This window comes from Erythrolamprus reginae, chromosome 5, assembly GCF_031021105.1.
Source record: "Erythrolamprus reginae isolate rEryReg1 chromosome 5, rEryReg1.hap1, whole genome shotgun sequence".
Lineage (NCBI taxonomy): Eukaryota > Metazoa > Chordata > Lepidosauria > Squamata > Dipsadidae > Erythrolamprus > Erythrolamprus reginae.
In genome coordinates this window covers 36,521,430-36,540,442 of record NC_091954.1, presented here as the reverse complement: position 1 = coordinate 36,540,442, position 19,013 = coordinate 36,521,430, and the positions used below count along the sequence as shown (strand labels likewise).

The 19,013-nt window shown below is 42.2% G+C and overlaps 1 protein-coding gene across 1 annotated transcript in view; it reads left to right on the top strand.

The window, feature by feature from the left end:
- Positions 1 to 6,408: 6,408 nt before the first annotated feature.
- FFAR4 (free fatty acid receptor 4) overlaps positions 6,409 to 19,013 on the top strand; it is a 23,082-nt gene continuing 10,477 nt past the window's right edge. The window contains exon 1 of the mRNA XM_070752371.1: positions 6,409 to 7,414. Coding sequence (XP_070608472.1) covers positions 6,884 to 7,414 — 531 coding nt within the window. The 5' untranslated portion in view covers positions 6,409 to 6,883. The remainder of the gene's footprint in view (positions 7,415 to 19,013) is intronic.

The window sequence follows — 19,013 nt, the reverse complement described above, 5'->3', positions numbered from 1 at the left end:
TTTAAATCATCAACTGTTAGGCTTCAAAGGTCAGCTATTGATTACTTCTTCAGCAAGAAACAATGCAAGGACTTTGAAGAAAAATAGAATATAATCGAATGATAAGGGGCGAAAAGTGACTCGTCTTCCTGTTAAACTTACTGTAGCTGAAACATCTGTTTTTTTAGAAATATAAATTAACACTGCCTAAGGCAGACTGTAATTAATTAATGTTTTATAATTTGATAAATCAAAACCAGTTCTGTGAACAAATTATTAATTTGGGGAGTATGCAGGCTTCTAAGCTTTTGGTTGAACTTCACATATTTCCATCAAAGTGTGGGTTGAAGAAAAATACAGCTTCCATCAAGTAACTGTAGGAGGTGGCAGAATTATTTTTCCTCCTGTGGGACTGAACTTTTTATTCCTGCGCAACTATTTTCAAACACTGCCGGCCTACCTCAGTCACCATGTCAACTGTGATCCATCTGCTTCTCTGTATAAAACCTCTGCCATCTGTTTGCTTTAATGTAACAAAAAGAACTGAGCCAGCCTATTTTTATTTGCCATCTACAAATACAAGAATCCATACCCTGGTGCACAAAATGCAATAAACAATCCCTTGACTGTAACTGATCTCTTGAGAGCGCCTCCAACTTCTCATACAAACTAATAATAATGCCCATGGAACTTCACAAATATTTAAAGAGAATATGTCAACACTCATCAGTAAAGAATATAAAACATGAGGACAACATGTTTTCAAGACTTCAAGAACACCTTCAACCCATGCGTTTCCAGTAAAATATTAAAATAGAGATGAGAATATTTTTCCCCACCCTTCATTTTCTCTTTGCTTGGCAAATGATTGGGGGATGTAGGCTTATAATTAATCAGGGCTACTTCCTTCTTTCCCACAAGTTCTTAGTCTACAAATTAGATAGGGAAAGCAAAAGCTGAAAATAAATCAAATGCCATTTTTGACAGGCAACAATTTGGTTCAAATGTGAGGTGATGGTTTCTTGCAAATGTTTCATTACCCAAAGAGAGAAGCAACTTGGAATGAAGGAGAAACTTCTAACCGAGGAATCACTGAGTCTGTCATCTGCACCTCTATAACTGTCTGGTTTGGTTCTGCAACCCAAGAAGACCGACACAGACTTCAGTGGATAATCAGAACTGCAGAAAAAACAATTGCTGCCAACCTGCCTTTCATTGAGGACCTGTATACTACACGAGTCAAAAAGAGGGCTGTGAAAATAGTTATTGACCCCTCACATCCTGGACACAAATTGTTTCAACTCCTACCCTCAAAATGTCACTACAGAGCACTGCACACCAAGACAACTAGACACAAGAACAGGGTTTCCCCATACGCCATCACTCTGCTAAACAAATAATTCCCTCAACACTGTCAAACTATTTACTAAGTCTGCACTACTATTACTACTAGTTTTTTCTCATCATTCCTATCACCCATTTCCTTCCACTTATGACTGTATGACTGTAATTTGTTGCTTGTATCCTAAGATTTTTATTAATAATGTTTCTTCGTTGCTTATTTGATCCCTATGACAATCATTAAGTGTTGTACCTCATGATTCTTGACAAATGTATCTTTTCTATTATGTACACTGAGAGCATATGCATCAAAGACAAATTCCTTGTGTGTCCAATTACACTTGGCCAATAAATAATTCTATTCTATTCTAGTCTATTCTATTCTATTCTATTCTAATTGTGAGGACAATTAACCAGTGACATAGCTTGCCTTCAGAAGTTGTAGGTGCTTCATCACTGGAGGCTTTTAAGAAAAGACTGGACAACTCCAAGGTCCCATCCAACTCTATTCTGATTGAAACTAGGTAACATCACCATCATCCACCATCAAGTACCTTTCATTTCAATCTCTTAAGCTACAAATATTTTCTTTTATTGATTCGATTCAACGCTGTGTCTTGTATATATGAGTAGATATGTTTATGACTGCTGTGCTGGATTGTGTGAATAATGTTTCTGTTCTGTTCACCTACCATATATGGTCAAACCTTCATCCCTTCAGGGGGTTGAGGGATGCTGACGATATCTTCCAACTGTCTCTACTACTAATGCCCAAATGTGTACTTCAGCAATATCTGGCGACAACAAATTCCTCACCTGAAACACTTAGATCTACCATCAATGATTAACATCTGATCATTTCTAGATGTGAGGGGTTCTTGATGCTCTCTGAGCTTGGTTTCTTATAGATGTGTCATTAATAAAACTAGATTAACATTATCAGTGTTATGTCTGCAACATCTGCAAGAAAACCACCAAGCTTGGAGAGCATCAAGGGCCCCTCATTTCAACACTGAGCTACAAATATTCTCCTTTATTGGTGCCTTCTATATATGTTGGATCAGTGGGGGGTTCCTATCAGGGCGGTCCAGAGTGCCACACTAATAGGAACTCACTGATGACACAATTTTCAGTGATTTTTTTCCTGGCGTCTTCTTGTCAGCCGTGCTTCGGATGAAGAATCAAGGTTGACATTAAGACGAGGGCGGGTGGGAGGGCTTTTTCCAACATGGATACACCAGGAAAAAATCACCAAAAAATTGCATCATCATCACCACTGTTTTGGCTATAACTCCTTTCTTGTTTTCAAAACTACTAGTGGTCTGATTGGCTATGGGAATTTCTAGAATATAAATACCACATTAGAAAAAAGATGTAGACAATATTGGTTTGCCCAGACTGTTTCTATTTCAGTATTATCCCAATTTTTAAAAGAGAATGTTTCATTTCCTCTTTCTTGAAACTAAACTTTTAATCTTTGTGACTTTCTGAGTAAGCTCTTAGCCGGTGACTAAAAATCAACACCACAAACTCAGTCTCTTTGCAAACATTAAATGGTACAATACAGTACACCTGTTTAGATGGTGAATATTATGTCAATCCATTACGATAAATGCACACAGAATGGAAGTTTAATCACCCAGGGTTGGGTTCAATAAAAATGCAATTCCAATCTCCAATGACAGAACATAGTAACTCCTTAGGATATAGAAACTAATTACTATTTCTCTAATTTATTCTTTCTTGTAAATGATACTAGGTATGATAAACGGCCCTCTAATATAAGAGAAAAACATTTTGTGACGTTGACAATCATGCAACAATTTCTGTGACAACATGTAAGAAAAATCCCTTGTTTGCCTTTTAAACTCTACTAGTTTTCATGAACATAGAACATTCAATGATTTTTAGCGACTCAAACTCATTTCAACATTCTAAATGGCCTAGAACAGTGATGGCGAACCTATTGTGCATGTGCAAGTGTCCACACTCACAATTCAATGCCTGGCCCCTTGGAGGCCCCCCTGGAGGTCAGAAATAGCCTGTTTCCCAACTTTTGGTGGGCCCAGTAGGCTTGTGATTCGCCTGCCCCAGGCTCCAAAGGCTTCCGTAAAGCCGGGGGAGGGTAAAAATGCCCTCCCCCACCTCCCGGAGACTCTCTGGAAGCCAAAAAACCCCTCCCAGAGCCTCCGTGTGAGCTAAAAAGCAGCTGGCCGGCACACACATGTACGTTGGAGCTGAACTAGGACAACGGCTCATGTGCCAGCAGATATGGCTCTGTGTTCCACCTGTGGCACCTGTGTCATAGGTTCACCATCATGGGCCTAGAAGAACATCTGAATTGCACTAAGATTTAAATGATTGCTGAAAAGCTTGATGGAGCAGTATTCAGAATTAATTGAGGTCATGTCATGTAACTTCAAATTCTTTCCCAGGTCACTCTTAAATGAGGTGATAGTTTAGATCTGTGTTTCTTAACCAGGGCAACTTTAAGACCTATGGATTTCAACTTCCAGAATTCCCCAGCCAGCCATGCTGGGAATTGTGAGAGTTGAACTCCACAGGCCTTAAAATTGTCAAAGTTGGGAAGCATAGGTTTATACTAAAACATTCTGCAAAGTAAATATTGCGAGGTTCAATAATGAATCAGGCTTTTCATCCTAGGCAACCTCAGGTCAACAAAGCAAGGCGTATTGAATTGCAAGTAGGCGATTGTAATATAACCCTTTCAGTGCTACTTTACACCCTAGACTGGGGATTCCCAACCTTTTTTTGGCCATGCCCCACATAAGCATCTCTAAAATCCTGATGCCCCCCCCCCCAGTGACATATAATTCTTATTGTTCAAAAGGTGAACTCCTAACTCAAACAGAGGAAGCCTAAAAGGCCATTAACCTGGTTTAAACAAGGTTCCAATTGCCCCCATTAACAAATGCCCCCCCCCATGGGGCATGAGCCCCACATTGGGAACCAAAGCCCTAGACTGTTTCTGTTAATTGGGATTTTAAAACAAGCAATTTATCACATGCTGGAAAGTCATCTGAAAGACTGTGCAGACCTGACATTTTTCCTAAACACGAAACTTGAATTTTACTTGGAGGTGCTCAAAATATAAGAGAAAGGCATGGCTGTCCGGTGAGAACCGCTCTCCCATCATGGGGATCAAAGGAAGATGGCAATTGTAGGATCAATGGAGAACATGCTATACATTTTAATAGATAAATGGGATCAAACATGTCCTCTAATTCAATGTTTCCCAACCTTGGCAACTTGAAGATATTTGGACTTCAACTCTCAGAATTCGCTGGCTGGGGACTTCTGGGAATTGAAGTCCAAATATCTTCAAGCTGCCAAGGTTGGGAAACACTGCAAGTCTAATTAATTTCCAGTATGGCTGTCCAGACACCAAATAGGATGATTTCCGAAGGCAGTTTGACATGATTTCAATTGTGAATGGAAAGGCATGGGGAGTCAGTGTAATGCATGGCAGCAGGAACCAATTAAGTGGTGGGATGTAATAGGCCAGTGATGGCGAACCTATGGCACAGGTGTCACAGGTGGCACGCGGAGCCATATCTGCTGGCACGTGAGCTGTTGCCCTAGCTCAGCTCCAACGTGCATGTATGTGCCGGCCAGCTGATTTTTGGCTCGCAAAGAGGCTCTGGGAGGGTATTTTTGGTTTCCAGAGAGCCTCCAGGGGGATGGGGGTGGGTGATTTTACTCTCCCCTAGCTCCAGGGAAGCATTTGGAGCCTGGGGAGGGCAAAACATGAGCCTACTGGGCCCACCAGAAGTTGGCTTTCCAGCCTCCAGTGAGCCTCTGGGGGATAGGGCATTGAATCATGGGTGTGTCACTTGTGCATGCACAATAGTGTGCACGCTTACTCTTTTGGCACCCGAGGAAAAAAAAGGTTCACCACCACTGTAATAGGCAATTGATTCAATGAAGTAATTAGAGAGAGAGCTGTAATCTTGGTGGGCAGTGTCCAGGGGCCTCTTCAAAGGAAACTCACAGATTCCTGAAGGGACCCTCCTCCTCCTGCATTCAGAAAAGCAGCGCCCTCCTCTTCTGCAGCAAAAACAAACAAGCTCCACATCTGGCAGGGAAGAGCAACAAAGAGGATTAGGGGGCTGGAGGCTAAAACATATGAAGAACAGTTGCAAGAACTGGGCATGGCTAGTTTAATGAATAGAAGGACCAGGGGAGACATGATAGCAGTGTTCCAATATCTCAGGGGTTGCCACAAAGAAGAAGGAGTCAACCTATTCTCCAAAGCATCTGAAGGTAGGACAAGAAGCAATGGGTGGAAATTAATCAAGGAGAGAAGCAATTTAGAACTAAGGAGAAATTCCCTGACAGAACAGTTATTCAGTGGAACAGCTTGCCTCCAGAAGTTGTGAATGCTGTAACACTGGAATTTTAAAAATGTTGTTGGATAACTATTTGCCTGAAGTATTATTATTATTATTATTATCATTATCATTATCATTATTATTATTTAGATTTGTATGCCGCCTCTCTCGGAAGACTCAGGGCGGCTAGTGTAGGGTTTCTTGCCTAAGCAGGGTGTTGGACTAGAAGACTTCCAGAACTGGCCAGAACAAGGAGTGATACCCACAGGGCATACATGCTCTTGTGTCTCGCTGGAGAAAGGCCATAGAACGGGATGAAGATTACATGGAAAAATAGGGAGTGGGGAAGAAATATCATTCTTTCTTGCGTGTAAGTTTCATTGTGTTCAATAAATAATTGTTGAAGGAAAAAAATGTGGTGCATTAATTTCTGGGCGACCTAGAGAGAGAGAGAGAGAGAGAGAGAGAGAGAGAGAGAGAGAGAGAGAGAGAGAGAGAGAGAGAGATGCCACTTGAGTCCACTCTTCTAAAATTTTTTGGGGTGTGTGTGTCTGTCACTTCATAGACCTGAAATCCCACTTGGTCCCACAGCAGGTGCTCTCCTTCTCCTACCAAGCATTATAAAACAAACTCCCCTCCTTCCTTCCTTCCTTTCTCTCTCTCTCCCTCTCTCTAGGTGAGCAAGCAGACCCCTTACTAGTTCCTCAAACAGCTCCGCTCGCGTCCCCTTTCGCTTGAGAGCAGCGGGTTGGAGATTGGGAACTAACGGCTTCTGGGACGCATTTTCGCTTCCCGCTTTCCCCCCCCCCCCCCTCGACGGCCTGTTTCTACGTCCCATCGGAGGGAGGAGGAGGAGGGCCTGCCAGACCTCGCGAAGGGCACACGGGGGTCAGCGATGCTGGCTCCTCCGCGCGTCTTACTAACTCATCGTAAAGTCCTCGCTTCCCCTCCCTGCGGCGGGACGGGGCTGGCAGGTCTCCTCCGCCTCCCGCCACTTCCTCGTCGCCTCAGCCTCAAGCCAACCTCTCAGGTGTTTCAGTCCAGCCCGAAACTCGCGAGGGAGCGAGGAAGAAGGCGGCCGACCGCGGGTGGTGGGGTGGGCGTGTGGGGGTCCCTGTCCGGCTCGGGTGCGGGGCTACTCAGGACTGGACCGAAGCCTGCTGCCCTTCTGCCCGGCTCGTCTCCCTCATGCCCCGGGCGCTCGCCTCTCCATGCCAGGAGCCGGGACTGGCGGGAACGACACGCTCTTCTTCCCCTTTTTTTCGGACTTCAAGGACGCGGCCGTCCGCCTGGGCCTGAGCGTCGTGGAGACGGTGGTGCTGGCGTCGATCTTCTGCCTGGCTCTGGTGGCCAACGCGGGCGCCATCCGGCTGGTGCTGCGCCGCAAAGGCCGTCCGGGCGCCGCCAGCTGCCTGGTGCTCAACCTCTTCTGTGCCGACCTGCTCTTCATCAGCGCCATGCCGGTCATCGCGGTGGTGCGCTGGACTGAGAGCTGGACGCTGGGCGAGGCCGTCTGCCACCTGCTCTTCTACCTGATGAGCCTGAGCGGCAGCGTCACCATCCTCTCCCTGGCCGCCGTCAGCCTGGAGCGGGTGGTCAGCATCGTCCGGCTCAAGCCCTCCAAGCCTTGGAAGGGACGGCTGGTGGCCGCCTGCCTGCTGTCCATCTGGGCCTTGGCTGCTCTGGCCACCCTCCCGCTCAGCCTCTTCTTCAGCGTCCAGCCGCTGCCCGCCAGGGGCCAGGTGAGTTAATCCTGGTGCTGGTGGCCGGAGCCCTAGTACAGGGGTAGGCAAAGTTGGCTCTTCTATGACTTGTGGACTTCAATTCTCAGAATTCCTGAGCCAATCATGCTAGCTCAGGAATTCTGGGAAGTCCACATGTCATAAAAGAGCCAACTTTGCCCACTCCTGCCCTAATGGGAACACCAAAGGTCAAGAAATGTGGTGGCATATGTAACAAACACATCACTTGATTATTCAGATCCTAAGCACCACTTGACTTACACTTGGGTATTTAACAGAGGGACAGAGTTGGAAGGGGCCATTGTAGGTCTTCTAGTCCTTTATAAGGCCTTGGTAAGGCCACACTTGGAATACTGCATTCAGTTTTGGCCGCCACGATGCAAGAAGGATGTTGGGACTCTAGAAAAAGTGCAGAGAAGAGCGACAAAGATTATTAGGGGACTGGAGGCTAAAACATGAACAATTGCAGGAATTGAGCATGGCTAGTTTGAAGAAAAGAAGGACCAGGGGAGACATGATAGCAGTCTTCCAGTATCTCAGGGGTTGCCACAAGGAAGAAGGAGTCAACCTATTCTCCAAAGCACCTGAGGGTAGAACAGGAAGCAAAAGGTGGAAACTAAACAAGGAGAAAAGTAACCTAGAACTAAGGAGAAATTTCCTGATAGAACAATTAATCAGTGGAACAGCTTGCCTCCAGAAGTTTTGAATGCCCCAACACTGGAAGTTTTTAAGCCGATGTTGGATAACCATTTGTCTGAAGTAGTGTAGGGTTTCCTTCCTAAGCGAGGGGTTGGACTAGAAGACGTTCAAGGTCCCTTCCAACTCTGTTGTTGTTGTTGTTGTTGTTGTTGTTGTTGTTGTTGTTATTATTATTATTATTATTATTATTATTATTATTATTATTATTATCATCATCATCCAACCTCATGCCCAAGCAGGAAAAGAAACCCTACTCCAGTGAGGGCTAACCTTTGTTTGGCTCAGGTGCCAAAAAGGTGTGCATGCACACAATAGCGTACATGTTTCTGTGTGTCCACAACCATAGTGCAATGCATGTACACAACCTTCGTGCTGCCCCCCTCCCCCCTGTGCATGTGCATAGGCCTCACTGAAGCCTCTGGACCCTTCCCAGGTAGGCCCGCTGGGCTGTTTTTCAACCGCCCCAGGCTTCAGGAGGCTTTCACTGAAGCCTGGGGAGAGCGAAAACGGCCGAAAAGAAGTCCGACCATTTGACCATGTTCAAATGTGCGCTGGAGCTGACATAGGACAATGCCTCACGTGCCCTCAGATATGGCACCTGTGCCATAGGTTCGCCATCACTGCCCTACGCCACTTCAGACAAATGGGTGGTCCAAGCTCTTCTTAAAAACTTCCAGGGATAGAAGTTTCTTTTCTTTCTGATTTTCTCCCCTTCGCTAGTGCTGTTTTTCTTGCTCTCCTCCGTTTCTCCACATCAGTTAAGATAATGGCAAGTCGAGTTTGCTGAATGAGCTTCAGGCCTGAGTGTGGATTAGAACGGGCATCTCCCTGTGTCAGGCTGTAGCCAAATTACGAAACAACAATATTCAAACGGAAAGTGTGAAACTTATAGCAGGTTTCATTTGGTGTTTCAGGTCCTTCTTAGCGATATTTAAGCAAAGGCTAATGGGGGGCTATCCATCTGTCAAATGGGCTATAGTTTCATCCTGTGTGAGGCTGAGTCAGAGGGAGATTGTGCAGAGGGAGATTGTGATCCCACTGTATAGAGCACTGGTGAGAACACATTTGGAGTACGGTGTTCAGTTCTGGAGACCTCACCTACAAAAAGATATTGATCAAATTGAACGGGTCCAAAGACGGGCTACAAAAATGGTAGAAGGTCTTAACAGCATAAAACTTATCAGGAAAGACTTAATGAACTCAATCTGTATTGTCTGGAGGAAAGAAGGGAAAGTGGGGACATGATCGAAATCTTCCCCCCCCCCCCCCCGGAGATTCGAACTGCTCCCACCGTCCTTGCCTTCCGCAAGACTCTGAAGACCCATTTATGTCGCCAGGCATGGGGAGACTAATTGCGCCTCCTTCTGACTAGTAAGATTTGAGTATGGTATGGTTGTGTAGTATTGATTGTTTTTTAATGATAGTGGGACTTTAATTTTAGTTTTAACTATTAGATTTGTGCTATACAGTATTGTTATTGTTGTTGTGAACCGTCCCGAGTCCTCGGAAAGGGGCGGCATACAAATCTAATAAATTATTATTATTTATTTATTTATTCAATTTTTATGCCACCCTTCTCCTTAGACTCAGGGCGGCTTACATCATGTTAGTAATAGCACATTTTAACAGAGCTAGGCTATTGCCCCCACAATCTGGGTCCTCATTTTACCCACCTCGGAAGGATGGAAGGCTGAGTCAACCTTGAGCTGGTGATGAGATTTGAACCGCTGACCTTCAGATCTATAGTCAGCTTCAGTGGCTTCAGCACTCTACCTGCTGCGCCACCCCGGCTTATTATTATTATTATTATTATTATTATTATTATTATTATTATTATAGGGTTAAATAAGGTTCAGGAGGGAAGTATTTTTAATAGGAAGGTGAACACAAGAACAAGGGGACACAATCTGAGGTTAGCTGGGGAAAAGATCAGAAGCAATGTGAGAAAATATTATTTTACTGAAAGAGTAGTAGATGCTTGGAACAAACTTCTAGCAGACGTTGTTGATAAATCCACAGTAACTAAATTAAAACATGCCTGGGATAAACATATCCATTCTAAGATAAAATACAGGAAATAGTATAAGGGCAGACTAGATGGACCATGAGGCCTTTTTCTGCCATCAATCTTCTATGTGTCTATGAGTCAACAACTCCCAACGTCCCTTCAGAATCATTCTATCATTAGAATAAGGCTGTGCAGTGAGTACGCACTACATTCTGCAATACACACGATGTTGCACAAAACACAAAAGATTCTGAGGAGCAAAGGACATTCAACAGGCTTCAGGACTTTGAATGCTCAGGGTGCTTGGGCTACAGCTAAATTGGGATCTCAAGCTGCTTTGCCTACTTCACTTTGTTCCTATATCACCAACCCGCCATGTGTCTGCCTTAGACCCAGGGGTGAAATCCAGCAGGAGAACCGGTAGTGGAAATTTTGAGTAGTTTGGAGAACCGGCAAATATCACCTCTGGCTGGCCCTGGAATGGGGAGGGATTGGGAGTTTTGCAGCATCCTTCCCCTGCCACATCCTTTAAGCCAGTGTTTCCCAACCTTGACAACTTGAAGCGTTCGCTGGCTGGGGAATTCTGGGAGTTGAAGTCCAAATATCTTCAACTTGCTAAGGTTGGGAAACAGTGCTCTAAGCCATGCCCACCAAACCACACCATGCCCACTGTTCTGTCTGGGTCACTCCGGGAGCTATGACCAACCCAAAAAGATAAGCCAGACACACCGGTAAAAGGCAAACACAGTTTATAAAATTCAGGAAAAACACAGTTAACAGAAAATGTCCTTACAAACAGGAAAATGCTGGAACTTCAAATATATACACAAAGGCAATAGTCCATGCAGCAATACAGGATTCTTGCTGCCAAGACGAGGCTGTAGATAGTAGACATACACCTCCCATGAGTCTTCCAGACTGCTGGGCCACAAGCCAAGAACAGAGACGCCGAGAATCAAAGCAGGTCACCACAACTCCAACTGATAACACTCCACATGGCTTCAAGAGCTTGCCTGCCTTTTAAACCCTTCCCTGCTAATGAGGACCACACCCAAGCCCTGCTGTTCCTAATTCAATGCTGGTAATATTTCTTTAATTGCTCCTTCCTTTGATCTGAACGTCTCTGTTGCATGTCAATGACGGCGTGTGCTTCATCACCTAATGACTCCAAGCTACTGGCTGGGGAGAGGCCCCCCCCCGGGGCTCTCATGCTGTTCTTCCTCGGCCCATTCCTGATTGTCCTCTCCCCCGTCCGACTGCTCAGCCCCCTCCTCTTCGCTGTCATCCTCCTCCGGGCATGGAGCCAGCAGAGACGCAGCTGGTCCCTGAGCAGCCTCAGGCTGAACCACAACACCCACCAAGCCACACTCACAGAACCGGTAGTAAAAAAAAAATGGATTTCACCACTGCTCAGACCTTACTAGACATCCTGCCGATTGAATACAGAAACTAGGCATCCTGCTTGACAGGGGGATACTCTCCTATAGGCATCTATTGCCAATTTATTGTGGCGAAGTCCAGTGTTCCCTCTAAATTTTTTTTGGGGGGGGGGGGGCGGAAAATTATAGTGTCTGAGCGGGCGGCACAGAAATAATAAATAAATAAATATCTAAATATATATATATATATATGTAGATTGTTCTGAGTTCGGGTTTTGCCCTGTGTAATATTTTGCATGTCTATGCGACGTTTCGGTGAAATCACATTCACCATCATCATGGTGAATTCACCGAAACGTCGCATAGACATGCAAAATATCACACAGGGCAAAACCCGAACTCAGAACAATCTACATACATATACCCGTGAAAATTTACGAAAACCATATATATATATATATATATATATATATTTGTTTTTGTAAATTTTCACGGGTATATGTATGTAGATTGTTCTGAGTTCGGGTTTTGCCCTGTGTAATATTTTGCATGTTTATGCGACGTTTCGGTGAAATCACATCCACCATCATCAGGCTGAAGTTTCCAAGCTTCGTGCTGTTGTAAAATGGAATGTCTGCAACTGTCATTTCTTCCTAGTGTATAGTGTGGGGGTGGAGATTTGGTTTGAATGTAGCAAATAGATTGGGAGATTATGTTTCAGTGATCTGATTGGTTGGTGTAATCATAATTATTAGAAGGATTGACATGGTGAATTTATGAAGTGTTTTTTGTTTAAGGCTGGTTTCCAAATTTCAAAAGTCGAAAATAATGCATTAGAGCAATCCAAATACAAACCTAAACTTTGGCTGAGATATGTTGATGATACCTTTGTAATTTGGCCACATGGTAAGGAAAAACTAGACAATTTCCTCACACATCTTAACAGCCTACACCCCAAAATACAGTTTACTATGGAAACAGAAATCAATGATCAAATTCCCTTTCTAGATGTACTGGTCTATAAAAAACCCAATGGCAGCCTAGGACACACTATCTACCAAAAGAAAACCCATACCAACCATTATCTAAATGCACACTCACACCACCACCCCGCACAAATCACCTCAGTGGCCAAAACTCTCATCACCAGAACCAAACGCTTAGCTGAGCATGAGTACTTAAAAACTGAATTGAACAAACTCAAAGATGTATTAATTTCTAATGGATTCGAATAGAAAACAATCACAAATCTAATCAAAAAAGAGACCCCCCCCAAAAAACAAGATCAAGAACAGGACAATGGTACCACCATCCTCCCTTACATCAAGGGCACCACAGACAAAATTAGTAAAATCCTGCACAAACATAATATCAAAACTTCATTTTGCACCAACCAAAAAAATCTAATATCCTAAGGAGCCCCAAAGATAAAATCCAATTGGAATACCAAGGAATCTATGAAATCCCTTGCAAAACATGTGCAGCCACATACATTGGACAAACCAGCCGAAGAGTAAGTGCACGCCTTGCAGAACATGTGAATGCAGTTAAAAAAGAAGATAAGACTTCCTCCCTTGTCCAGCACATTAAAAAAACAGGGCACAACATTGACTTTGAAAAAACTAAATTACTTCACAAAACAGAGAATTTATATAGAAGAATTTCTCTAGAAGCCATAGAAATTGAAAGGAGCCCCCTTTGCATGAATAAAAGAGATGACACGTCCCGCCTACCAGAAATTTGGAAACCAGCCTTAAACAAAAAAAACACTTCATAAAAATCACCATTCAATCCTTCTAATAATTATGAATTTGGACTTTTGAAATTTGGAAACCAGCCTTAAACAAAAAACACTTCATAAAATCACCATGTCAATCCTTCTAATAATTATGATTACACCAACCAATCAGATCACTGAAACATAATCACCCAATCTATTTGCTACATTCAAACCAAATCTCCACCCCCACACTATACACTAGGAAGAAATTACAGTTGCAGACATTCCATTTTACAACAGCACGAAGCTTGGAAACTTCAGCCTGATGATGGTGGATGTGATTTCACCGAAACGTCGCATAAACATGCAAAATATTACACAGGGCAAAACCCGAACTCAGAACAATCTACATACATATACCCGTGAAAATTTACGAAAACAAATATCTTACCTCTACGGGGAGGACACTTTCCTACTGACTAGGACCTATGAAAAAGTTGAAGTCAGAAAAGCCTCCATCTTATGTGATCTCACATTCCTACGCAACTGCAGGGACAAAAGAATAATTCCCAAATACTTCCAACTAAAATTCCACCCAAAAACCCCAACCATTGAGAGGATCCTAAAAAGAACTGAATTAGCCCTAATCAGAAATGAACTCCACAAAAAAAGATTCATACTTGATGAAATCAACAAAAGTCTACTCTCTCTTCACCTTAAAATCAGCAACCAATTACACCCTATACTCTGGGATAAATTCAAACAAATATCAATCTGGAGAGCAGAAACAGAAACCCAATATAAGACAGACACACATAATAAAAAACTCCAAAAACTAGAAATACAGCAGAAACCCAGCCCTCCACAACAACTTATGACCAAAACAGTACATAACATATCAGACAGGATATTCACCACTACAGAAACCAATATTCTTTCAAAAGGATTCAATTTTGCAATAACTCCAAAACGCATCCCAACTGAAAACATCATATGTGGAATTGAAACAAATCTAAATAAAATAAACCCAGATACAGCCAACAAAATCAGACTTAAAGTCACTAATATTCTCTGCTCTAGTAAACCTCCTAAAAGCAACATACAAAAGGAGGAAAGAGATGCACTTATCAATTTGAAGAAAGACCATCATATAACCATCCTCCCAGCCGACAAAGGAAACTCCACAATAGTGATGAACACAGCAGACTACAAAGAAAAAATGACAACTCTACTACAAAACCCAGCCTACAAACTCCTAAGCACAGATCCTACCACCTACCTAGAAAAAACTACCAAATCCAAAATCAAGGCCTCTCCCATCAGCGAAGAAATCCAGCAAAAAATCATCCCCAGAGAAAAATCTTCCATATGTCCAAAACTCTATGGCCTTCCAAAAATACACAAGGAAGGAATACCTCTCAGACCAATAGTCAGTTCTATAGGCTCCCCTCTACAAAACCTTGCCAAATTTTTAGCCAAATACCTTCAACCATATACAGAAACTATTACCTCATATGTTCAAAATTCATTCCACTTTATACAAATAATCAAAAAACAAAACCTACAACCCGATGACCTACTTGTGAGTTTTGATGTCGTGTCCCTTTTCACACAAATACCTATTAAAGAAGCCTTGACAGCTATCCAGGACAAACACAAACCCCCCAAATATATCCTAGACCTTACCAACCACTGCCTGACCAATACATACTTCATCTATAATGAACAAAGATATAAACAGATAGAGGGAGCCCCCATGGGATCACCTCTCTCACCGGTCATCGCCAACCTCTATATGGAATATTTCAAAAATAATGCATTAGAGCAATCCAAATACAAACCTAAACTTTGGCTGAGATATGTTGATGATACCTTTGTAATTTGGCCACATGGTAAGGAAAAACTAGACAATTTCCTCACACATCTTAACAGCTTACACCCCAAAATACAGTTTACTATGGAAACAGAAATCAATGATCAAATTCCCTTTCTAGATGTACTGGTCTATAAAAAACCCAATGGCAGCCTAGGACACACTATCTACCAAAAGAAAACCCATACCAACCGTTATCTAAATGCACACTCACACCACCACCCCGCACAAATCACCTCAGTGGCCAAAACCCTCATCACCAGAACCAAACGCTTAGCTGACCATGAGCACTTAAAAACTGAATTGAACAAACTCAAAGATGTATTAATTTCTAATGGATTCGAAGAGAAAACAATCACAAATCTAATCAAAAAAGAGACACCCCCCAAAAAACAAGATCAAAAACAGGACAATGGTACCACCATCCTCCCTTACATCAAGGGCACCACAGACAAAATTAGTAAAATCCTGCACAAACATAATATCAAAACTTCATTTTGCACCAACCAAAAAATATCTAATATCCTAAGGAGCCCCAAAGATAAAATCCAATTGGAATACCAAGGAATCTATGAAATCCCTTGCAAAACATGTGCAGCCACATACATTGGACAAACCAACCGAAGAGTAAGTGCACGCCTTGCAGAACATGTGAATGCAGTTAAAAAAGAAGATAAGACTTCCTCCCTTGTCCAGCACATTAAAAAAACAGGGCACAAAATTGACTTTGAAAAAACTAAATTACTTCACAAAACAGAGAATTTATATAGAAGAATTTCTCTAGAAGCCATAGAAATTGAAAGGAGCCCCCTTTGCATGAATAAAAGAGATGACACGTCCTGCCTACCAGAAATTTGGAAACCAGCCTTAAACAAAAAAAACACTTCATAAAAATCACCATTCAATCCTTCTAATAATTATGAATTTGGACTTTTGAAATTTGGAAACCAGCCTTAAACAAAAAACACTTCATAAAATCACCATGTCAATCCTTCTAATAATTATGATTACACCAACCAATCAGATCACTGAAACATAATCACCCAATCTATTTGCTACATTCAAACCAAATCTCCACCCCCACACTATACACTAGGAAGAAATGACAGTTGCAGACATTCCATTTTACAACAGCACGAAGCTTGGAAACTTCAGCCTGATGATGGTGGATGTGATTTCACCGAAACGTCGCATAAACATGCAAAATATTACACAGGGCAAAACCCGAACTCAGAACAATCTACAATTCTCTGAGGCAAAACAGGGTGGGTTTTTATTTGTTTGTTTTTTGTTTGTTTGCTTATTTGTTTGCTTATATATATATATATATATATATATATATATATATATATAAATAAGCAAACAAATAAGCAAACAAACAAAAAACAAACAAATAAAAAACCCACCCTGTTTTGCCTCAGAGAATTTCAAAATAAAATACTGTACTGTGTGTCTATAACAGTGAGCTCATAATAGGGCAACTCTATCAATATCAAAATGCCACTTAAATAGTTGAGCTACTTTCAAACTAGATTTTGATTTTCTTTCTCCATATTTTTAAAAGTAGTCTACTGTATGTTGGCCTTGCTGAGGAGAAGTTGTTTCTTATCCCAGTTTAATATAAACGAGCCAAAATTTGAATCTTTTTTCTTGCAATGTAGTCACTTATTACCTACTAGAAATTCTTAGTCCTATGTGCCAGCCAAAACAAGCGTTCCATAATGAACCAGTAGATAAGAACATAAGAAGAGCCATGCTGAATCGGGCCAAAGCCCATCAGGTCCAGCATTCTGTGTCACCCAGTGGCCCACTTGAGCAGAAAGAGAAGACAAAACCCTCCCGTTGCCTTGACCCCCAACAAATGGTACCCAAGGGAATCCTGCCTGCCTCAACATCCATTTCAATAACCACTGATACACTTGGCATCCATGAATCTGTCTAATCCTGCCTTGGAGCTATCAAGGCTGACAGCTGTCACAACCTCTTCTGGAAGTGAATCCATAAACCAATGACCCTCTGGGTGAAGAAATATTCCCTTTATTTCTTACCTATGAGCTTTAGGGAGTGCCCCCTCATCGTATTAATGTGTGATAGAGAAAAGACTTTTTCTCTATCCACCTTTTCTATCCTATGCATGATTTATACGCTTCGATCAAGTCATCTCTTAAAGAACCAGATCACCTGGTTCTTGCTAGATCTGGATGCAGAGGTGATTCCAATTTTGAACAGGAGAACTCTGTGGAGGATGCCAAAACAGAGTGAAAAAGAAAAAAAACTCAGTTAAAGAAAATTTCTAAATAAAATTTATGAATCTCAGCCTTTTCTGTGAGAGTACAAATAATGTTATGGATTAGCACGTGTCTCAAGTGAACTGTCACCTGATGGCTTTTCCTTCCGTCTCTTCTTGTGGGACAGGATGAGAAAGAAGCCAACTTTATGCGCTGGTCACAAGCTCCAGTCCAAGTTTGATTTTATGATTTAAAAAATAGAATAACTAACATGACAAAGACACGAGTGATCAATTTTTATTTTCGAATAGAAGGGGGTGAAATTTGCAGACCCAGACTTGCTTCCGAGGGGATAAACCCTGTCTAGTTCTATGACATATTGTATGTGTTGGAGGTTTGGAGACAATAAGTTAAATTCTGTTTTTTTATAGTGAGCCTAGTATTTACTTGTGAGTTGGGAGAGACTTACGGTATATTACATTTGCAGGCACAGATGTTTCTCCTCAGAAGATAAAAACTGCAATGCTCAGGATGTAAAAAGATATGTCCCTGCTCCCAGTCCAAGTACAGTGGTACCTCTATTTACGAACTTAATTCGTTCTGTGACCAGGTTCTTAAGTAGAAAATTTTGTAAGAAGAGGCATTTTTTCCCATAGGAATCAATGTAAAGCAAATAATGTGTGCGATTGGGTGGAGGGAAGGTGGAGGTCCTCTTTCCTCTCAGGAGATTCCTAGAGAGGCACCTCGGAGGCTTCTCCTTGCCTTCTCTGGTTCAGTTTCAGAGGCTCGGGTTTGTAAGTGAAAATGGTTCTTGAGAAGAGGGGAAAAAATCTTGAACACCCAGTTCTTATTTAGAAAAGTCATAAATATAGGCGTTTGTAGGTAGAGGTACCATTGTACTTATTTATCTATTTGGTAAATAGTATCTACAAATCAGTAGTGGGTTTCAATAATCTTCACTAGTGGTTAGCTATTGGGAATGTGCACACGTGCACACAGCGCTTCTGCAGAGACTTCCGGGCATGTGGGTGGAGCCTCCTGCCACCGGCAGCACCAGTTCGCCCAATCCGGGGTGAACTGGTAGCAACTGACCACTGCTACAAATAATGTCAATATTTTCAGGGAGGAACTTGCCAAATTATAGTTACAAATTACAAACAGGGATGTAGAGAGCTTGAAGTCAGGTACCTTCCTATGTCTCTTTCTAAGACAGTTAATGCTATAATTATTGTTTTTGGTTAGAATTGGAGAACCACAGGCAAACGCCTTTCTCAAGATACTGTGATTAGAAAATCTCTAGTAAATCAGTCATAAGATTTAAAAGTCTATGTGTCAATTGTATAAGTTCAACCATCTTCCTTCCATCTCTTCCCATCTTAGCATTTTAAATCAAATGCCCCATGCCCCACCCTGGAAACCTGATATTGTAGGGCTCTGAAAATGCCAGTTATATATGGATGTAGTTTGGTTACTTAATAGAGATTCCAGTTTATCTCTAGCATGTGATGTAATTGAATTCAATTAAGAGAATTTCATCTCTCTTTTATCTGTCATTTACCTATAATCTATGTCTGTCTGTCTGTCTGTCTGTCTGGTCTGTCTGTCTGTCTATTCATCCATCCATCCATCCACCCACCCACCCACACCTACCTACCTACCTACCTACCTACCTATCTATCTCTATATATCATG